General features: G+C 39.0%; 1 protein-coding gene across 13 annotated transcripts in view; it reads right to left on the bottom strand.

Annotated features, from left to right (window-relative positions):
- Positions 1-19258, bottom strand: part of ubr4 (ubiquitin protein ligase E3 component n-recognin 4) — an 81169-nt gene that overhangs the window by 56751 nt on the left and 5160 nt on the right. For 6 of the 13 annotated variants that reach the window (XM_051660857.1, XM_051660860.1, XM_051660862.1 and 3 more), the window contains exons 5-34: positions 15966-16105; positions 15408-15510; positions 15178-15319; positions 14946-15070; positions 14743-14867; positions 14562-14621; positions 14284-14474; positions 12655-12754; positions 12432-12569; positions 12226-12343; positions 11484-11525; positions 11120-11307; positions 9737-9893; positions 9536-9621; positions 9234-9403; positions 8482-8761; positions 7721-7859; positions 7479-7558; positions 7260-7388; positions 6979-7161; positions 6739-6861; positions 6424-6653; positions 6216-6334; positions 5949-6046; positions 5706-5863; positions 4848-5054; positions 3671-3772; positions 3465-3565; positions 2230-2617; positions 1807-1870 (exon numbers count right to left, since the gene is read on the bottom strand). In XM_051660857.1, coding sequence (XP_051516817.1) covers positions 1807-1870; positions 2230-2617; positions 3465-3565; positions 3671-3772; positions 4848-5054; positions 5706-5863; positions 5949-6046; positions 6216-6334; positions 6424-6653; positions 6739-6861; positions 6979-7161; positions 7260-7388; positions 7479-7558; positions 7721-7859; positions 8482-8761; positions 9234-9403; positions 9536-9621; positions 9737-9893; positions 11120-11307; positions 11484-11525; positions 12226-12343; positions 12432-12569; positions 12655-12754; positions 14284-14474; positions 14562-14621; positions 14743-14867; positions 14946-15070; positions 15178-15319; positions 15408-15510; positions 15966-16105 — 4286 coding nt within the window. The remainder of the gene's footprint in view (positions 1-1806; positions 1871-2229; positions 2618-3464; positions 3566-3670; positions 3773-4847; positions 5055-5705; positions 5864-5948; positions 6047-6215; positions 6335-6423; positions 6654-6738; positions 6862-6978; positions 7162-7259; positions 7389-7478; positions 7559-7720; positions 7860-8481; positions 8762-9233; positions 9404-9535; positions 9622-9736; positions 9894-11119; positions 11308-11483; positions 11526-12225; positions 12344-12431; positions 12570-12654; positions 12755-14283; positions 14475-14561; positions 14622-14742; positions 14868-14945; positions 15071-15177; positions 15320-15407; positions 15511-15965; positions 16106-19258) is intronic. The other 7 variants (XM_051660859.1, XM_051660861.1, XM_051660864.1 and 4 more) reach the window with 4 other exon arrangements.

Below are 19258 nucleotides of genomic sequence, written 5' to 3'. Positions count from 1 at the left end.
CCTCTGCTCTCATCCAACAACAAACTCAAGCATCTTCAGTTTGCTAAACACTACTGGAACTTCAAATGCGACCGGGTTCTGTGGTCAGATGAAAAAAAAAAAGGGGGCTTTTTGGCATCACACAGAGTTGAATACCCAATGCCCATGGTTAAATGTGCTGCTGGATCTTTAATGCTGTGGGGCTGTTCTTCTGCCAGAGGTCCTGGACATTTTGTTTGGATACATGGCATCACGGACTCTATCAAATACCAACAGATAAAAAATCTAAACCTGGCTGCCTCTGCCAGAAAGCTTACAATAAGCCCTGGTAGGATCTTCCAGCAGGACAATGATCCAAAACAAACATCAAAATCAACACAAAAATGGTTCACTGACCACAAAATCAAGGTTCTGCCATGGCCATCCCAGTCCCCTGACCTGAACCCCATAGAAAATTCATAGGGTGAACTGAAGGAAGTCCACCAACATGGACCTCTTAATGTGAAGGATCTGAAGAGATTCTGTATGGAGGAATGGTCTCAGATCCCTTTCCAGGTGTTCTCAAACCTCATTATGCATTATAAGAGAAGACTCGGAGCTGTTATCTTGGCAAAGGGAGGTTGCAAAAAGTATTGAATAAAAGGGGGCCAATAATTATGGCCAATGCGTTTTGGGGAAAAAATATTGATTTAATAATAAGATATTCCATGTTTCAATTGTTTTACTTCAATTAAAGGTTAGATTTTTGTGATTTTTTTAAATTAAAGATCAAAAGGATAAACAATGCAGATTTTTCTTCACAGGCTTCTTTGCTCATATTTACCAAGGGTGCCAATATTTTTGGCCACAACTGTAAATGCAAGATTATTGTGGGTGAGCAGCATGTAGCCTAGTTCAAGGCATCCAACAGTTTTTTTCTTCTTAAACAGTTTATTAAAGCAATCCATTGTCTATCAGACACCCCAACAAAAAGAATCGACAACAGACTCTATAAAAATAATATCCAAAACACCTTACAAATAAACCTGTGTACTATGCATAATAATGGGAACATTGCTCACAGCAGGCAATTTAAAGTCCAATAATGACTAAAATGGACATTTATTATTGAACGTGATGAATTTGTACAGAAGGAATGCTTTAAATAATGGGGACGAAGATGCAACTTTTCAAAGTTTACTCGCTGATAGTAACTACATGAAATGCACTGCGCGCTGTCAGCAAGCTTAAACATTACAAAAAGTAGCATCTTTTAATTCATCACTTTAAAATCACCACAGCTAAAAACATTAAACTTACTAGTTTGTTGTTGGGCGACTAGTGGAGCATCCTTTCCCATTTGTAGGATGTTTCTTTCCATGACTTCTGTCTGCATATTTTATATCCGTTGTCTTCAGTCAGTCATTTAAATGCTCCAAAGCAGCCTATTTAAGTCACTTTTTTTTGGTGGATATGAGTCTGGTAGATCGAATTCCTCTGTTATATTTTGGAATTTGTGAATTGAAAGTGCACGTTCAGTCACACACCTCACACACCTAGCTAAGCACCACGCGGCCACCGTCCGTAACCTAGTAATAGCTCCAGTACCCACACAGGCACAAGAGTTTTCACATTTAGGCTTACAAAAATGTATGAATAACTCTTTTATATTATATACTTATACATTATGTATATTATTTTTGCCACGTCTTAAAGCATTTCATGGTTTTAACCGTGGATTCTAAATTCTTGTGGTTAAATTAACCGTGACATTTTTAATCGTGGTTAATATTTAAACCGTATAATCGCAGCATCCCTAGTTACCGTCTGCATAAACTTAACACTTACCTTGCCTTGGGAGACATTGGCAGTAACCTTTTCCACAACATTCTTCTGATACAAATATTTTTTACTGCAAGAAAAAAATAGAAAGGGTCTGGTTTTGCTCAAAATAGATGTTTTAAATGTTTTGAATAGGCTCCATGTAATATACATTTTAGTCCATGCCTGTTAGCATAGAGGTCATCTATATATTAGTAATCCTAAAGTTTGACAAAACTAACTTTAGATAGACACACACACACACACACACAAAAAATCTCTCACTTTCGGAAAAATGGACCAAAAATATTGATGACTCATCCTTCATTCACAGGCGTTTCCAAATTATTATCCAATCAAATGCTCTCTAGAAGCATTGGGGTATTGAAAAAAAAAAAAAAAAAAATCATTTAACAGTGCATTACTCTGTAATCACCATTCATCACTCACCATTTTGTGAGCCAGTCAATGGCGGCTCTGTGTAGCTGTAGATGTCCCGCTCCTTGCCCTGCACTCGCTAGAGTGGCCATGATGATCATGAGTTCAGGGAAACCAGCCCCATCTCCACTGGCCAGCATCTCTGTCGCCATGGGGATGAGGGTGCTGAGAAGCACCGTGCAGACGCCCTCACCCACCTGGCTGTTATCATGGACAATGTAGGAGGTGAGGAGTTGCAAGAGCTGCCTGTTCTCCTGCACTGTGTCCAGCTGGTCTGAGTCTTTGGGAGGAGAGGCTGTCATCCGCCTCAGCCAGGCCTGCAGCCTTGTGGGCTCCACACAGGCCAGCTGGGCCAATGAGCCGCACAGGAACAGAAGGCTGGAATTGGGGCTTTTCTCCGCTGAGGAATGAACACAGATGGGAAGTGTGAGAGGAGATCAGATGGCATGCGCTTCATAGACCAGTGGTTTTAAAAATGATTTTGTCTTATGAATCCCCACAAGCTCATCAATAAGGCTCAAGTACACCTTTATTGACAAAGTACACATATACCGATTATAATTTAGCATTATCATTAATATAATTTACGTCATTTAAAACACAAAAACTCACTTCTACACCAAAAACAACTGCTATTGTGGGTGAAAAACAATGTCTATGCACATATACTCTATGTGCATATCTACAAAACTTTATAAAACTTGCACACTTTTTTTTAAAGGAACTGAATAAATTGATTAATCATAATTTGAAATTTTCATATTGACAGCCCCTAATGTTTGAAGTCACAGTTTCTGTTTTATAGATTTAAAGCTGAAGTATGTAACTGTTTCAGTGTTAAAATACTTTCTCCTATCCCAGCTTAATATGCAGACACAACTATAAGTAAACCATTCATAGATTAATTTTCTTGAAAACTGTAAACACTGTGTCTCTGTGGCACTATACAAATTCCAGTGTTTGTTTTGAGCAACCCGCTTAGACTCACCCCAACAATGTTACCCAAAAAATGGCGTGCATTGGGGCGGAACTATCTCACTGCTTGAACAACTGCAGGTGAGGGGCGTATTTAGAAAGCTGTTTTGAAAACATTGTTTATTTTTGCAATTCCATTTGGTGGTGCTAGTTTCGCAGAAGTTACATACTTCAGCTTTAACCAAGCAAAATCAAAATCTCTTCAAGCACCCCTGGAACCTGCTTAAAGAATTACTATGATAGGCCATCGGAAATGACACCAGGCTACTTACTGAGCTGAAACAGCTTAGTGAAGAATTTCAGAACGCGGTTGCAGAACTTTGCAGATAGATTCTCATTGGCAGTTGCCATCATGATCTGCACCAGTTCTCCACTGCAAGACAAGGGAAAATATATACAAATGTATTAAATTCATGCAAGCATGCAAAATGTTTTCTAGTGAAGTCTTAAGAGAGGTGATTATTAGGCGAGAATGTACCTCGATGTAAAGAATTCCTCCATGGCTTTGCGGACCAGACTGCTTTCCAACTGTTTCTCCAGGTACTGCAGACACTCTTCAAGAATGGACTCATCCAGACCACTAATCACATATGACGATGATATTATTAAAAGGTTCTTTCAGAGTACAGACATAATCCTTAAAATGCTACCACTCTTCCACTTTAAATCCACTTATAGAATTGCTATGCAGTTACTAATGTGCCCGGAGTGTTCTTTAGTGCAATAAAATCTAGGTTTTGTGGTCCCCAGACCTCCCTTCTTTCATGTAAATTAGGGGTGCAACGATTCACTCATCTCATGATTCTGTTCAGTTCACGATACTGAATTTACGCTTCGGTTCATGATTCTTTAAACTAGGCCTGAATCAAGAAAAGTTAAGATTGGAAGATTTTTTATTACTTTAAAGAAACATGCAAAACAGTTCCTTTAAAATTAATCTAAAAGTTCTGTTCTTAAAGGTGCTAAATGATTCATCAGTGATGTACTGGGACTAAAAATCAGCTCAGAACGGGGCAATGGTGACACCAAATGGAAATATAAGCAAATAATTATGTTTACTGTAAATACGGAATTATGTTAGATATTATGCTGCTTAAACGCAGTAACTTAATAAATACATTTAAAATATTTTTTATAAAAATATAATTTTTCTAAAATAATATTGTCTCTGATTATATTGAAATATTTTCAAAAATACATATTTAAATGGCAGTGCATGCTTATCCAGTTAAATAATTATTTTCTGATGAAATCAAATCAGACATGACATTTGACATTAGGATTATAATCCCCCACGGCCTGTGCTTGATTACCTAATGTTGACTGTATACAAATGAGACACTTGTTGTTAAACTTACATATCCCCATTGTTTGGTATTTGATGACTTCACCTCATCATCCAACTCGGCGCATTCTGTACCGCTCTAACAGCTTGTTTGCTATTTTAAGCATCTACTCTATTCACGCCCCAAAATTTAAGACCTCAGCAAATAATATTTAAGACTTCTTGCATTTTATTTAAGATATTTAAAACTTTATATGGCCTGAAATATTAAAAAGTACAGACTTTTAAGGGCCCACGGGTCCCCTACCCTGATGCCTTAGGAGCATCACTAATAATGACAAGAAGCCTTTTGTAATGTCCGAGGTTTCACCTGTTGGGGTCAGAGTGGTTGGCGATGATGTTGTAGCAGCCGGTGATGAGGCGCTCATAGACAAGGGCCAGGAAAGCATCCGACTCAGCAGGGCCCAGGATCCTCTCCAGAGAGGTGCTAGAGATCTCTGCCACACTCTCTGTGCTGCTCTCCAACAGGAGGGGCAACAGCGTGCGAATCACCTGAGGACTGATCAGCTCCTGTGTGCTACAGCCAAACATAAACAATCTTTAGCATTTCCTATTTATTTCTAAAATACTGAATCTGTCAGTTAAAGCAATATTCCAGGTTCAATACAAGCTCAATCGACAGCATTGGTGGTATAACATTGATTACCACAAAAATTAATTTTCACTGCCCATCCTTTTCTTTAAAAAAAAAAAAAAAAAATCGAGGTTACAGTGAGGCGCTTACAATGGAAGTGAATGGGGCCAATATTTGAGCATTAAAATACTCAGTTTCAAAAATATAGCCACAAGACATAAACAATGTGTGTGTAAACAAGATTATTTTGATAAAATCGCATACTAACCTTTTCTGTCTAAAGTCATAGCCAATTTTACCACTTCGTTGCCATGACGACGTAATGTCAACAAATCCTAAAACCTTAAAATGACTGTAAAAATGTCAATTTAAACAACTTTACAGCTCAAATAACACACAAGTTTTAACACAAGATGAATGTAAGGGCTTTTTTTTTTAATTACAAGCTTCACATTTCTGCCTTTAAACCCTCCAAAACTGACCCCATTCACTTCCATTTGAGTTCCACAAATGCTGTCGATTGTGCTTAACTTGTATTGAACACGGAATATTCCTTTAACAATACTTCTGTTTCAGCTGTGGCTGGGGACTTACACAATGAGGTCTCCAGTAAGGCGCACCAATGAGAGCAGAATGTGTTTGAGAGAGGATGCTAAGGGCAGCGATTGGTTGCTGAGGGTCCCCAAGTGGGCAGCTTGAATAGCGCTGATGTAACTTTCTGACGGGATGGTGTCGTTCGCAAAGGCATTACGCTGTGGAGAAAGTGTACAGCTCAGTGCACTGTGAAGTACTGAGAGATTAAGTTTAAGCGAAGAGTTGAAGGACAAGCACGCTCACCCATGAGCCAATGTTAGGGAACTCATTAGTGTGAATGTTGTTCCATGTTTCACACAGTGTCTGAACGGCCGATGGCAGATTCTGCATCACAGTCTGACCTGAAAAAAGAACAATCCCAGAGATAAAAAAAAACACCTGTATGTACAATGTACAGCACAACAATGAACTAGATCTATATTCATATGTCAGAAAGTAACATGTTAAGTTGTTGCTCAACCATGTCATAATGGCTTTATATCATTCATCGCGGTGGAGCACAGTTCTTACCAAGCAAATTGGCTTTGCATCGTGTGGATCCGATGGACAACACAGCAGCATAGCCCTGCAGTTTAGCTTCAGTGGGCTTGTTTTCTCCTTCCTCAGGCAGACTCATCAGCAGGTATGACCTAAGCAAACATATGACCAACATATTTAAACACCCGTTTCATTCAAGCACCAGGTTTTGTGATGTTGAGGACTTTAATCTGCAACAAACCTGGTGAAGGCTGTGTAGACATCAATAAGCTGCAGCGTGGCTGGCAGCAGGTTTTTGGTTATCTCGGAGGATTTGTGTGGGTCTGTATCAGCAGCTACTTTGGAGAAATGCTCATCTAAAGAAACCTGCACCTTAGAAATCACAGCATCCAACGTGTAGATGGTATGTAGAGAGGGGACTTGGTGAAGAGGCAGGATACTGGTTGGGTCCACACAGCAGAATGATGAAATCTATGGAGGATAAATTTACGAAGTCATATATTAGGTATGCTGTATCAGGAGTCCTGCAGACAAAGCTTTACCAGTGATGGTGTACCTGTCTGGCGATGTATTCCTCTGCAAGCTCCACATCATATTTCACTGCACTACATTTGGCAGAGGCCACTTCAATCAGAGATGTGGCAGGTTCAGCTTTCATTCCCTGCTTCACTAAGTGTTCCTGGTTAGAGAGAGTTACAGAGATTAATTCTGAGGGACCTTTAAAAATCATGGCATTACTTTAGTCATTTTGGTTTACAAAACAATGTCTGGGTTAACAGGGTTAACAAAAACCAACCTTGATCCAGTTGACATAAGTGCTGACTCGCAACCTTGACGACCACCTTAGGGTGTGTAAGATGTCACTCTCACTGGGGTCACTGTTGCCACTCTTCAGCTGCTCAATGAAAGCTTTAGATGGTGGCAGAACACCCAGGATCTTCCACAGCACCAGGAAGTAGTACTGCAAGGAACATGCTTCCTGTAACAGAGATCAACAGCAAAAAGTCAACCAGTCAGAACAAGTGAAATCTTTTCAACACAGATGATTGTGAAAATGGCTGAATTAGTGTCACTCACTATGGGGGTGATGGGCTTGTTCTCCTGCCTTCTCGCTGTGTCAAAGCAGGAGCCCGCGGTCAGCAAGGAGATTAGGGAGGAGTACAAGTCATCATACTTCACTACACCATTGAACAGCACTTGGAAGGCCTGTAAGCAAAGTTAATAAAGACCACACTAACTTTCCTCAAGCAGGCACAGAAGCTCTCCTAATTCTTATGTAGTGATGTGTGGCTTCACCTTGGCGTCAAGTCGACTCCTGTCATCCTCTGAGGCTTCAGGGGACAGAACGCAGTAGAATTTTGGTTGTACAGTAGAATCTAAATAAAAGCAAGACCGGCTATCGATAAGAATTGAAACTTTGAAATTGAAAGCTTGTATTGGATTAGGATTTACTTTAAACTGTTATTAATTGTGTACAGTAATATGTGTAATACAGATTATCAAGAGCAGAATGGAGAGAAATATAAGGTTTAACTTACTCCTACCTGCTGAGCAGTGTTTGGCCCAGTTCTCCTCGACCTCCTTGAAACCATAATAAAGTGGAACAGCACCTCTCTTTCCCCCATCCTGTCCCGAACTTGCCCCGGATGTAAGTGGAGTCAGGAGATTGTACTGGACCTGAGCATGGAAATAAGTTGATCAGTCACAAACTGGCTAAACTTTGGTACTTTTTTTAAAGCATTAAAGCACAAATCCCATGTTTTTTGATGTGATAACTAAAAGATATGAATTAACCTAGCATTACAAATTGCTAGTTTTAAACAGATTGAACATCAATCGCTGATATTCACTTTGTTGTTTTCAAAAAATAATTTTATTATTAATTCAAATATTTAATATTTACTTTTTTTAAAAAGTATTTTATTTAAAAAAATTATAATTGAAAATTAATTTTAATGATCAAAAATGTGCTATTTATCCATGTCCCACAATTTGTGCTCAACCCTGTTACCACATTATTGGCTCCCATTACAACAAATTTAAAAGTACATTTCTACAGTATGGTGGGAAGCTACAATAACAAATAATAACATTACATTTTCTCAATTTTTAAAAACATTGTTTGAAGGAAAAAAAAAATATATATATATACACTTTTTTCAGAGTTTCAAGTCCTATTTCATACCTAACTCGAGAACAATGCCAACTAGCTAGTCACATAGTGTAATGTCTCTTGAAAAGAAAAGCTACTTCTCTTCTGTCTGAATCTATTTATCTGAATGAAAAGCTACTTCCTTACCTGCTCAAACAAGTACAAGGGAGCTTTTGAGTATTGGTGCAGCAAGTAGTCGAACACAAGCAGGATGCGGGCCAGGTTGAGGGGTACAGCCTGAAGCTGGGAATCAGTGTGGGCTGCAACCTCAGAGATGGCCTGCATGCAGAGGGTGAGGACGTTGCGGCGACCCTTCTCTGAGAAGTTGTGGAAGATGAGCAGAAGTAGCTGGAGGTGTTCAACGTTCAGGTCCTCCTCGCTAGGCATGGTTCTCTGCAGCGTGTTCTGCTTTAGGGTGCCTATAAACCTAACACAAACATGTTCAAAGTGATTACTTACAATCTGTTGGGCTAGAAGCAGGTGCTTAGAAGTCAACATGCACCTTATCACTGCTAAACCTTATTTCAGTAAAATGTAATAATGAAAGCTTCGCTCAGAATATAGTAAAGAGACCATGGCATCAGGGTTTGGCTTGTTATCAGTTAGCCCATTCTGGTAAATGTTTACTGCTGTAAACGCGGTGTATTCTGACTTAATTTTTGCAAGCAACTTATAAATTGTAAATAATTATTTATATTATAGTGGATGTAAAGTGACCTCTGAAGAGTGTGAAATGGTCTAATGATTTTCCTTGTCTGCTGCAAAGAGTTGCAATATGGAGTGATTAATCACATGGCATTTACGGCTCAGGTGATTGCCAAGCAGAAAATGTTTCTGGAACGGAGTGCTCATGAAGCAAAAATGGCAGTATCCAAGACATGTACTTCTGGGGCTATTACCTCTCCCAGACCTTCATGCATTCAGACACGTCATGCTCCCCTTGCTGGCTAGCTTTATGCTGCCAGATGAGCAGTAACCTGGAGAGCACTGAGAGGGACTGTGGATGGATGTACATGGGCCATGGACCCTCTGAGAACGGGGCGACACCCAGCTGCTGCAGAAGAGTGTTCTAAACAAAAGTTTCAGAATACAAAGCATCAGATTCCTGATTTCTGCAGCTTATTGCTTTAAGAAATGTTTAGATTCATTGAGCTGTTTATAGGTTACTGAGTTAAGCATATTAAGACATTTCATTGTTTACCTGTAGGGCTGGAGAGGGCAGGTCTGATGTTACTAGAGAATGATTAAAGTGATACAGGGCTGAAGAAAACTCTTCATCAGAGGAAACTGGAGAAAGAAACATTAATGTTTAATCATACTGTATAATTGACTCCAGAGGGATAAAGCCAAAATGTACGACAGAGTTGATCGTGAGAACCAAGAAGCTATGGTCTGTTCTGACCTTTGGCATCTTTGTCCACATCTTTGATTATGCTGGCGAGAGTGGCCATGTGCTGCTCAGTGAGGGACACACTCAGGTAGTTGCGGATGAAGTTGTTTCTGGACTTCAACATGGAGTTGGTGATGAAGTTCAGAATGCTTGATGCCAGACTCAAGAACTGGGAAAACAAAACAAAATTTTTAATGAGAAAACAATGTTTCGCGCACTGCTTTCGAGTATTTAAATCCTGTGTTATTTTCAAATGAAAGCTTAAAAAATGCTCTAAAAGTATCATGAAAGTAGTCCATGTGACACATGCATCATATTCCAAGTCTTCTGAAGGCATATGTTCATGAGCGCATAAGAGAAGCTTGTTCACAGTGGCACGCATGTTCATGCTATAACTTGCGTTGTTTATAGCACTAAACAATGCAAGTCCAAGCGTGAACACACTGAATAAACTTCTCTCACAGAGTCGTGAATGTGCAACGGACATCAGGATTTCCACTGAAAAATGACTCATATACATTCGGAAGACTTAGAATATGATGCATGAGTTACATGGACAACTTATGATACTTTTGGGATCTATTTTAAGCTTTAAAAGTAGTCCCTATCAACTGCCAAAGTTTTGACAAATCTTTTAAAAAGGAATATTCCAGGTTCAATACAAGTTAAACTCAATCGACAGCATTTACGGCATAATGTTGATTACCACAAAAATTAATTTTGACTAGTCACTCCTTTTCTTTCAAAAAAGCAAAAACTGGGGTTATAGTGAAGCACTTAAAATGGAAGTGAATGGGGTCCAATTTTTGGAGGGTTTAAACAAAAATGTGAAGCTTATAATTTTATAAAAGCACACATTAATTCTTCTATTAAAACTCATGTAGTAATTTTAGAGCTTTTTGATATTACATCGTCATGGCAACAAAGTTGAAAAATTGGCTATAACTTTACAAAGAAAAGGTTAGTAAGTGATTTTATTACACTAAAATCATGTTTACATGCATACTGTTTGTCTTGTGGCTATACTTTTGAAACAGTGAGTATTTTAATGTTAACAAATTGGTCCCCATTCACTTCCATTGTAAGTTCCTCACTGCAACCCAGATGCTTTTTTTTAAAGAAAAGGAGGGGCAAGTCAAAATTAATTTTTGTGGTATCAATATTATGCCACAAATGCTGTCGATTGAGTTTAAATTGTATTGAACACGGAATATTCCTTTAGGTGAATTTCTACTAATTTCATATCCATAAGATATTCAATTGTTGCATAAACACTAATGTGGTTTTAGTTTGCCATGTAGAAAGTGTGTGTACCAGAAATGTTAACCTATAAAAATAAAAAAAATAAAAAATAAAAAAAAACGTATAAGCCTTGCTCTTTCAGTTTTGCCTCACCAACTCTGGGTCCTTGCGACTAGCCAGAATGTTGCCATTTTCTGCCGTGTTCAGCTTGCTGGGGCTCTTGAGTCTTGGGGATGTTTCCAGAGGTGGTGGAGGAGGGGGTGGTGGAGGTGCCACCTTCTCTTTACTGGGAGAAATGGTCTCCTCAAACCACAGCCCCAGAATGGGCTCACTGTCATCATCTAAAAACACGCCAAGAGCCGCATTCAGTGCCACAATTATGTCATTGTACTGTATGCAGACAGAGATGCTCTTTCCATTAGCCATGGAAATAAATATACTTAAGATTTTTAACAGCACAATAAAGAGAAGCATAGAAAGACACTACGAGTCTGACCTAATACAGAGTTCTGCTGACCTGAGAAACAAGCTGCTCTTGTCCTCTCCTGTCTTCTCTCTGCTGAAATAATGAACACTGTCACTAGCCGTGAAGGCTGCCAGATCGGCGCAGTAAGCAGAGCATGCTTAGCGTGCCACAGTGTTCCGTAGCGGAAGTAAACTAACCTGTCTCTGAGCTCTGGAGAGGCCTGACTGCTGTCCTTATACTACGGCATGCAGTCCTCAGGAACTGCCTGACAAAGTCCCTGAATGCCTTCAGCCCTGACACTAGCTCAGTAAAGCACAAGAAAACCCTGAACTCAGCTGCACAGAAAATAACTTGTACCCATAAGAAATTAAATAAAACAGCTGAGTTAATCTCGCCAAAACTGGCATGAAACTTCCTGGTCATATTTAATTTACCCCAAAATAAATAAATAAAACAAATTTTTATTATTATTTTATTGTGATATGATATTTAAGCACAATTGTCAATAGCCTACTGTAATGGGGGGATCACTTAAATAATGATACAATGTACTGGAAAATCAGCTTCCTTTTCTTTAAGCAAACTTATGTGACCCAGACCTTTTTTGTGACATTCACCCAGCTAGATGATAATCTAACTGGCAAAAGCACCGGTAGAAGCAACTACTCTGTACACCAACTATTCAGTTTAGTCTTTCTGCCATTTTTATTTGCAAGATCAGCTTTAATTTCTGAACTCACTGTGGCTTTCATTACTGAGGTTAAATAACTAGACGTCTACAGTGCTCGTTTACCTTGACTGCTGTCCTCCTCTGTGCTGCTGAAGTCATCTTCATAATATGTGTTGGAGTCAGTGGAGGCACTGGCATCACTACTGACCGAACCCTTCCTCTGCCGCTGTAGCACACATGCCTAAATGAGGCAGAACCAGAGATGCCACATTCATGAACCACTGCAGGCCACATCCTCATAGCAACAATAAAGACATGTGATCACATACCTTTTTATAAGAGGTGGAGAGAAGCGTGAAAAGCAGGTTGGTGAGAGGAACAGAGTCGATGAGCCTCTGCACTCTCTGGATGGACGTGCTCTGGGCCATGATGTTTAGCTCTGCTGGAGGCCCATCACTGGCCCAGCCCTGGAGGACAGAAAACAGCTCCACTCATATTTGCATTGTAAAATCGTCATGTAGTTCAAAACTAGGGAATTGAGTTTGCTCTTACCCTGTGTAGAGCCTCCACTTGTAAGTCCTGAAACAGTGATGTAAGCAGCTTGATTGAGTGATTGGCCAGTATGACTGACAGAACCCCAAAACCTTGGTGCCTGATGGAAAAAACAGAGTTATCTCACAGAGTTATCTAAAATAATTGAATGTGTTATTTGGACCAGAAGTCTTGAACATTTTTCAGGCCAAGGATCCCTTGGTCAAAAGAGAGACAGAGCAGGACTCCCTGTTACAATTGTATAAAACCGTGTTGCATTTTAAGCCTAGCGTAAAGTGCCATATTAATATATTTACATATATATAAAATGCTTATAGCAAATTTATTAAAATAATCATTATTGATGAACAGATTCATAAATTAGAACATTACATATTAATTTGACTTATTCATAAATAATTTGAGATTATAAAGTACAAAAATTTAATTTGCAATTTAAACATTTAATTGTATCAATATTTTAAATCAGTTTAATTATATAAATACATATAAAATAAAAATACTACTACTACAAAAAAAATCTGTGTATATATCTATCTACACACACACACGGTCAAAAGTTTTGAAACACTCATTCATTATAAAAAAAATAATAATTTCCTTACATTTTAGAATAATAGTAAAGTCATCACAACTATGGAATAACAAATGGAACTATGGGAATTATGTTGTGACTAAACAAAATCCAAAATAAATCAAAACTGTGTTATATTTTAGCATCTTCAAAGTAGTCACCCTTTGCCTAGAATTTGCAGACATGTACTCTTGACATTTTCTCAACCATCTTCTTGATGTATCACCCTGGGATGCATTTTAAACAGTATTGAAGGAGTTCCCATCTATGTTGGGCACTTATTGGCTGCTTTTCTTTATTATTTGGTCCAAGTCATCCATTTCAAAAACTTTTTTTTAATGACATTTTAGTTTTATAATGAAATAAATTAATATGGTGGCACAATTATATTTTTGTCTACAAAACAAATTTCAAACATTTAAGCAAACGCCTTCAGATCAAAAGGTTTTTAAGATCATGAGAAACATGTCAGTCAAGTGTTTCAAAACATTTGACCAGTATTGTATGTGTGTGTATATATATATATATATATATATATATATATATATATATATATATATATATATATATATATGTGTGTGTGTGTGTGTGTGTGTGTGTTTGTAATATATATATATATATATATATATATATATATATATATATATATATATATATATATATATATAACCTTAAAGTTATTGGTGATTTATATAAAATTAGTCATACCCTGGAAGGGATTATCAATGAGGTATAATAATAGTTATTTTTATTATTAAGATTATTAACTTAAAATTATTTAATATTATAAATAATCTATTTTTATTATTACTCATAAGATACAATTAATTATATATAACAGATTAGAGTTTTGAGTGGGACATTCAGATTTGAAACCAAAAAAACATTAAATATACAATATGTTTAAAAAAATAAAATAAAATTAAATATTGTATTTTTGTTTAATGCATATTTTCATTTATGTACAAATTATTATTTTTTTAAAATCAAACAATAATTAGCGCATGCCCTGTTTAAGACCCCTATTTTAGACAATCAGTTCTAGAAGGACTTACCCTTTCCCTGGGCCAAGTTTAGGAGATCCTGCTCCATCCTTGGTTCGGGTGGCAATGTCTCTGACACGTAGCGCTGCCAGGGGATCTTTCTCCTTTCCCTTATCAGCCAGGGCTGTGGGGCTCAGGTTCAGTATCAGATACAGGCTGTTCAGCAGGCACCAGGCACCCAAGAGCTGGAAGTTCTGATAATGCTGTTGAAACAGAGCACAATGTCAGATGTGGGCCATTCAATGATTTCAGAGACTCCGTAGTAAGGGTACAATATACTGTTCATCTACCTCCCCTCCAGCTCTTCGAGAGTTACTGATGGCTTGTCCAATCATGTCATAGATTTCCAGCTGTTGAGGAGAGCAAAACACATAGGGTGAGTACCAAATACAATGACATGAACTCTCCCCCTGACACTACTTTCAGAGCAAACGTAAATAATGAAAAAAAAATAGAAAATATTGCACCCACGCATTTCTGCACAATGGTAGCAGCATCGTTTTCATAGTCTTCCTCCTTGGAGCCAGTGGAGGCCGTACGAAGCTGTAAGCCGCTGCCTACCTGCAGTATGGCCATACAAGTCGCCACACTCACCCCTGAGAAAAAAAAAACATACCTGAAGCTCTTTGCATACATCTATACTCTATAAAAAAAATTTTTTTCAGTGAACTCACCTGCATAGAGGCAGCTTAGTGCTAATACAGTGACATCAAGTAGTCTCCCAGGGGTCAAAGGCTCCAGTACAGGCAAGGAAAGTGTGTCCAAGGCCATGGTCACATCAATCACCAGGGAGTGAAAACTGAAAATGGGAGGGATGGTCAGCACACTCAATCCTGCAGCATTTCCATCTACAGATTCAATTCAATACTCGACAGCAGTGAGCTGACTAAAAGTGCTTTGGATTACCCATTTCGCACAGCCGTGGCATCTGCCACAGTGGCCGGCATGATGAAGAAAGAGTTGGCCGATACCGCATCCTGGAAGCGGTTGATATAGCGTAGGAAGTAGGGAAGGTTGAGGCACACACGCAACAACTTCTCTGAGCCCCCTGTAATGACATGAGATAACAGTGAAGGTTTATGTTGTAGATCAAGATTAGTGGCATGTACAGGCTGACATAAGATAGACCAACTCACCTAATTCTTGTAAACTGGACACATTTTGAGAGACGAAGGCATTCTTCATTTTGGCCTGCGTTGCCTGATCTGTCATTGTCTGGTCATCACACTCATTCTCACCCTGTATAATGCATGACATGATTGTTTTCTCATAACTTGAGTTATCTTGAAAATCACTAAAAGAGTGGTCAAAAATGGTCAACCAATGTGGGGGTTTTCATAGCCAATACTAGACAATAAGGTGGCCTATGGCCAAAAAAATGCAGATATTTCCATAAATTTTTTGGGATGAACATTTCCAAAAATGTTGGAAAAATAAAGTACACAAAATTACTGAAATTAAATTCACAACACATGAAAACAGAAAATGTGCATTATCAATTGGCAAAGCTATCAGAAGATTTCAGAACTGTTACTCAAGTAAAACACCATTTCTATTTGAGGGATAGTTATTAGCAGATAATCTCAAAATGGCAAATTATTGGCTGATTAATCACTTTTACTAGTAGTCATATTGATGTAAACTCAAATGGAAGGCTAATCCTTGATCATTGACACCGTATCCCATTCACTGACCTGCATGTGAGCGGAAGGTGAGGCCAAAACGGTTATGTCGGGGTTAAACACTGAGGTCAACTGATTGAAAAAGTTCATTTGGACTTCTTTATATCTGAGTTCAGGGTTAACAGGGGAGGGCAGCTCCTTCTGGTCCTCAACTGGAAAACAAGAGCAAAGGATAAAAATGTGGAATATCAGCAAACAGAATCTTTGAGAGCACCAATCTTGAAAAAGGAGACAGAGAATGAGAACAAAGATTCTATTCTGCCAGCCTTGCACTTACATGAGAAAAAAAAGGTTAATACACTCAGATGATCTGGTCTGAACTATTACTGCATTGAGTGTACTAGTCAACTAGTACGGACTTTAAAGGGAATAAAAACTCCACCATGAACACCGCTGCCTCTCTACCGGATGAGCTAAATACTTTTTATGCTCGTTTCGAGGGAAATAACACCGCCCTCGCGGAGAGAGCTCTCGCGGCTGAAGCTACAGAGGTTAGTTCACTCTCCATCTCTGTAGCGGATGTAACCCGATCATTCCGACAGGTGAATATCCACAAAGCCGCGGGCCCAGACGGCATTCCGGGCCGTGTCATCAGAGCGTGCACGAACCAGCTGGCTGGTGTTTTTACGGACATTTTCAACCTTTCCCTCTCTTTGTCTGTAGTCCTCACATGCTTTAAAACATCCACCATTGTGCCTGTACCAAAGCAATCAAAAATAACTTGTTTAAATGACTGGCGTCCTGTTGCTCTGACCCCATCATCAGCAAATGTTTTGAGAGACTAATCAGAGATTACATCTGCTCTGTATTGCCACTCAATCTTGACCCACTGCAGTTTGCTTACCGCAACAACCGCTCCACTGATGATGCCATTGCATCTACAATACACACTGCTCTCTCCCACCTGGAAAAAAAGAACACTTATGTGAGAATGCTGTTTGTAGACTACAGCTCAGCATTCAACACCATAGTGCCCTCCAAGCTAGATGAGAAACTCCGGGCTCTGGGCTTAAACAGCTCGCTGTGCAGCTGGATCCTGGACTTCCTGTCAAGCAGACGCCAGGTGGTTAGAATAGGCAGCAACATCTCATCACTAACCCTCAACACTGGAGCCCCACAGGGCTGTGTTCTCAGCCCACTACTGTATTCCTTGTACACACATGACTGTGTGGCAACACGTAGCTCCAATGCCATCATTAAGTTTGCTGATGACACGACGGTGGTAGGTCTGATCACTGACAATAATGAAACAGCCTACAGAGAGGAGGTGCACACCCTGACACACTGGTGTCAGGAGCACAACCTCTCCCTCAACGTCAGTAAGACAAAGGAGCTTGTGGTGGACTTCAGAAGGAAAGACAGAGAACACAGTCCCATCACCACCAATGGAGCACCAGTGGAGAGAGTCAGCAGCTTCAAGTTCCTGGGTGTCCACAACACTGAGGAACTCACATGGTCCGTCCACACTGAAGTCGTTGTGAAGAAGGCTCATCAGCGCCTCTTCTTCCTGAGACGGCTGAGGAAGTTTGGAATGAACCACCACATCCTCACACGGTTCTACACCTGCACTGTGGAGAGCATCCTGACTGGCTGTATCTCCGCCTGTACGGCAATAGCACCGCCCACAACCGCAAAGCACTGCAAAGGGTGGTGCGAACTGCCAGACACATCATCGGAGGTGAGCTTCCCTCCCTCCAGGAAATATATACAAGGCGGTGTGTGAAAAAAGCTCGGAGGATCATCAGAGACTCCAGCCACCTGACCCATGGGCTGTTCTCACTGCTACCATCAGGTAGGCGGTATCGCAGCATCAGGACCCGCACCAGCCAACTCCATGATAGCTTCTTCCCCCAAGCAATCAGACTTCTGAACTCTTGATCTCCCACGATCAAATACATCAGCACTGGACTTTATTACCCTTACTCTTATATCTCACACCGGACTGTCATAAATTATATTATTATTATTATATTATGTTCTCTCTTAACAACTGACTATCAACCGACAGCCTGAATGTCAATACAGTACAATACTGTACATTCTATATATATATATATATATATATATATATATATATATATATATATATATATATATACACACACACACACACACACACACACTTTTTTATATATTTTATTTTTAATTTTTATTGAATAATGTGTATCTATATAGTGCGTATTGTATACTGTACAGTGTATGTTATTATTTGTATATTGTTGAGTGTAATTACGTGTATAACAGATGTTTAAATTATGCTGTGTTTATTTGATGTTATTGTAAATTGGTACGGTCTCATCACTGTCATGACTGCTATGTTGATCGGAACTGCACCCAAGAATTTCACACACCATTGCACTTGTGTATATGGCTGTGTGACAATAAAGTGATTTGATTTTTGATTTGATTTTTTGATTTTTAGTCACTTGCCAGAATGTGCCATGAGAACATTGCATTCAGAAAAACATTCATGACTAAAACATTCCTTTTATTATATCAAAGGAATTAAATGACTAAAAAGATCAAATTAATAGACCCTTCAAGACTACATGATCTAAACAGTAAAACTCACACGAGAGCCAATAATTGACCACAATAGTGAAATGAGCAGCATAACAGACACAGAAGGAATTAAGATTATAATACTTAATTTTCCAAGTACAATATACATACATCGATCTGGAAACATCGGCATATATACATCGATGTATTGATCAAATAACCAACGATGTGATGCATCGATGCAACACGTAAAAAAATCGATGTGCATTTTTTTTTAGAATGCACTGTTATTTTGACACTCTTACATCAGCCACATCCCTACGTATTTCAAGCGAAACGTGAAGCAAGAGCCAGGCAATGCAGCAACCTAGCATGCAGCAGCAGTCAAGAAAAAAGCACGAATAACATATAGCTACGCTCCAGCACTACTGGGTTCTTTTGACAACGCAGAAAAGGAATGCTGTCTATGGGCACTTCGCTGAAGTCGGTTAAGACACCCTGTTTCCAAAAGATTATAGTTGGTTTGGGCTTCTTTAAATTCCTATCAGGATCGGTGGATCAGGATAAACCCAAGGTTTGACATGATTTATGATATGATTGACTGCAATAAGTAACTTCTTTAATCGAAATTATTAGGTTTGCAAATTGATGAGCATCGACGATAACGTGTGTGACTTTATTTTTTATATTATTATAAAAATAAGAACATAATATCATTTCAAATCAATCGGAGGCCCTTAAATCTAATCAAATCTAATTCAAATCGTGGCAGACTTTATGGTATCGGCAAACATTGGCTCACT

This window comes from Myxocyprinus asiaticus, chromosome 28, assembly GCF_019703515.2.
Source record: "Myxocyprinus asiaticus isolate MX2 ecotype Aquarium Trade chromosome 28, UBuf_Myxa_2, whole genome shotgun sequence".
In the NCBI taxonomy this organism is placed as follows: domain Eukaryota; kingdom Metazoa; phylum Chordata; class Actinopteri; order Cypriniformes; family Catostomidae; genus Myxocyprinus; species Myxocyprinus asiaticus.
Note: the sequence above shows the minus strand (reverse complement) of the source record. Positions and strands in the feature narration are given on the sequence as shown.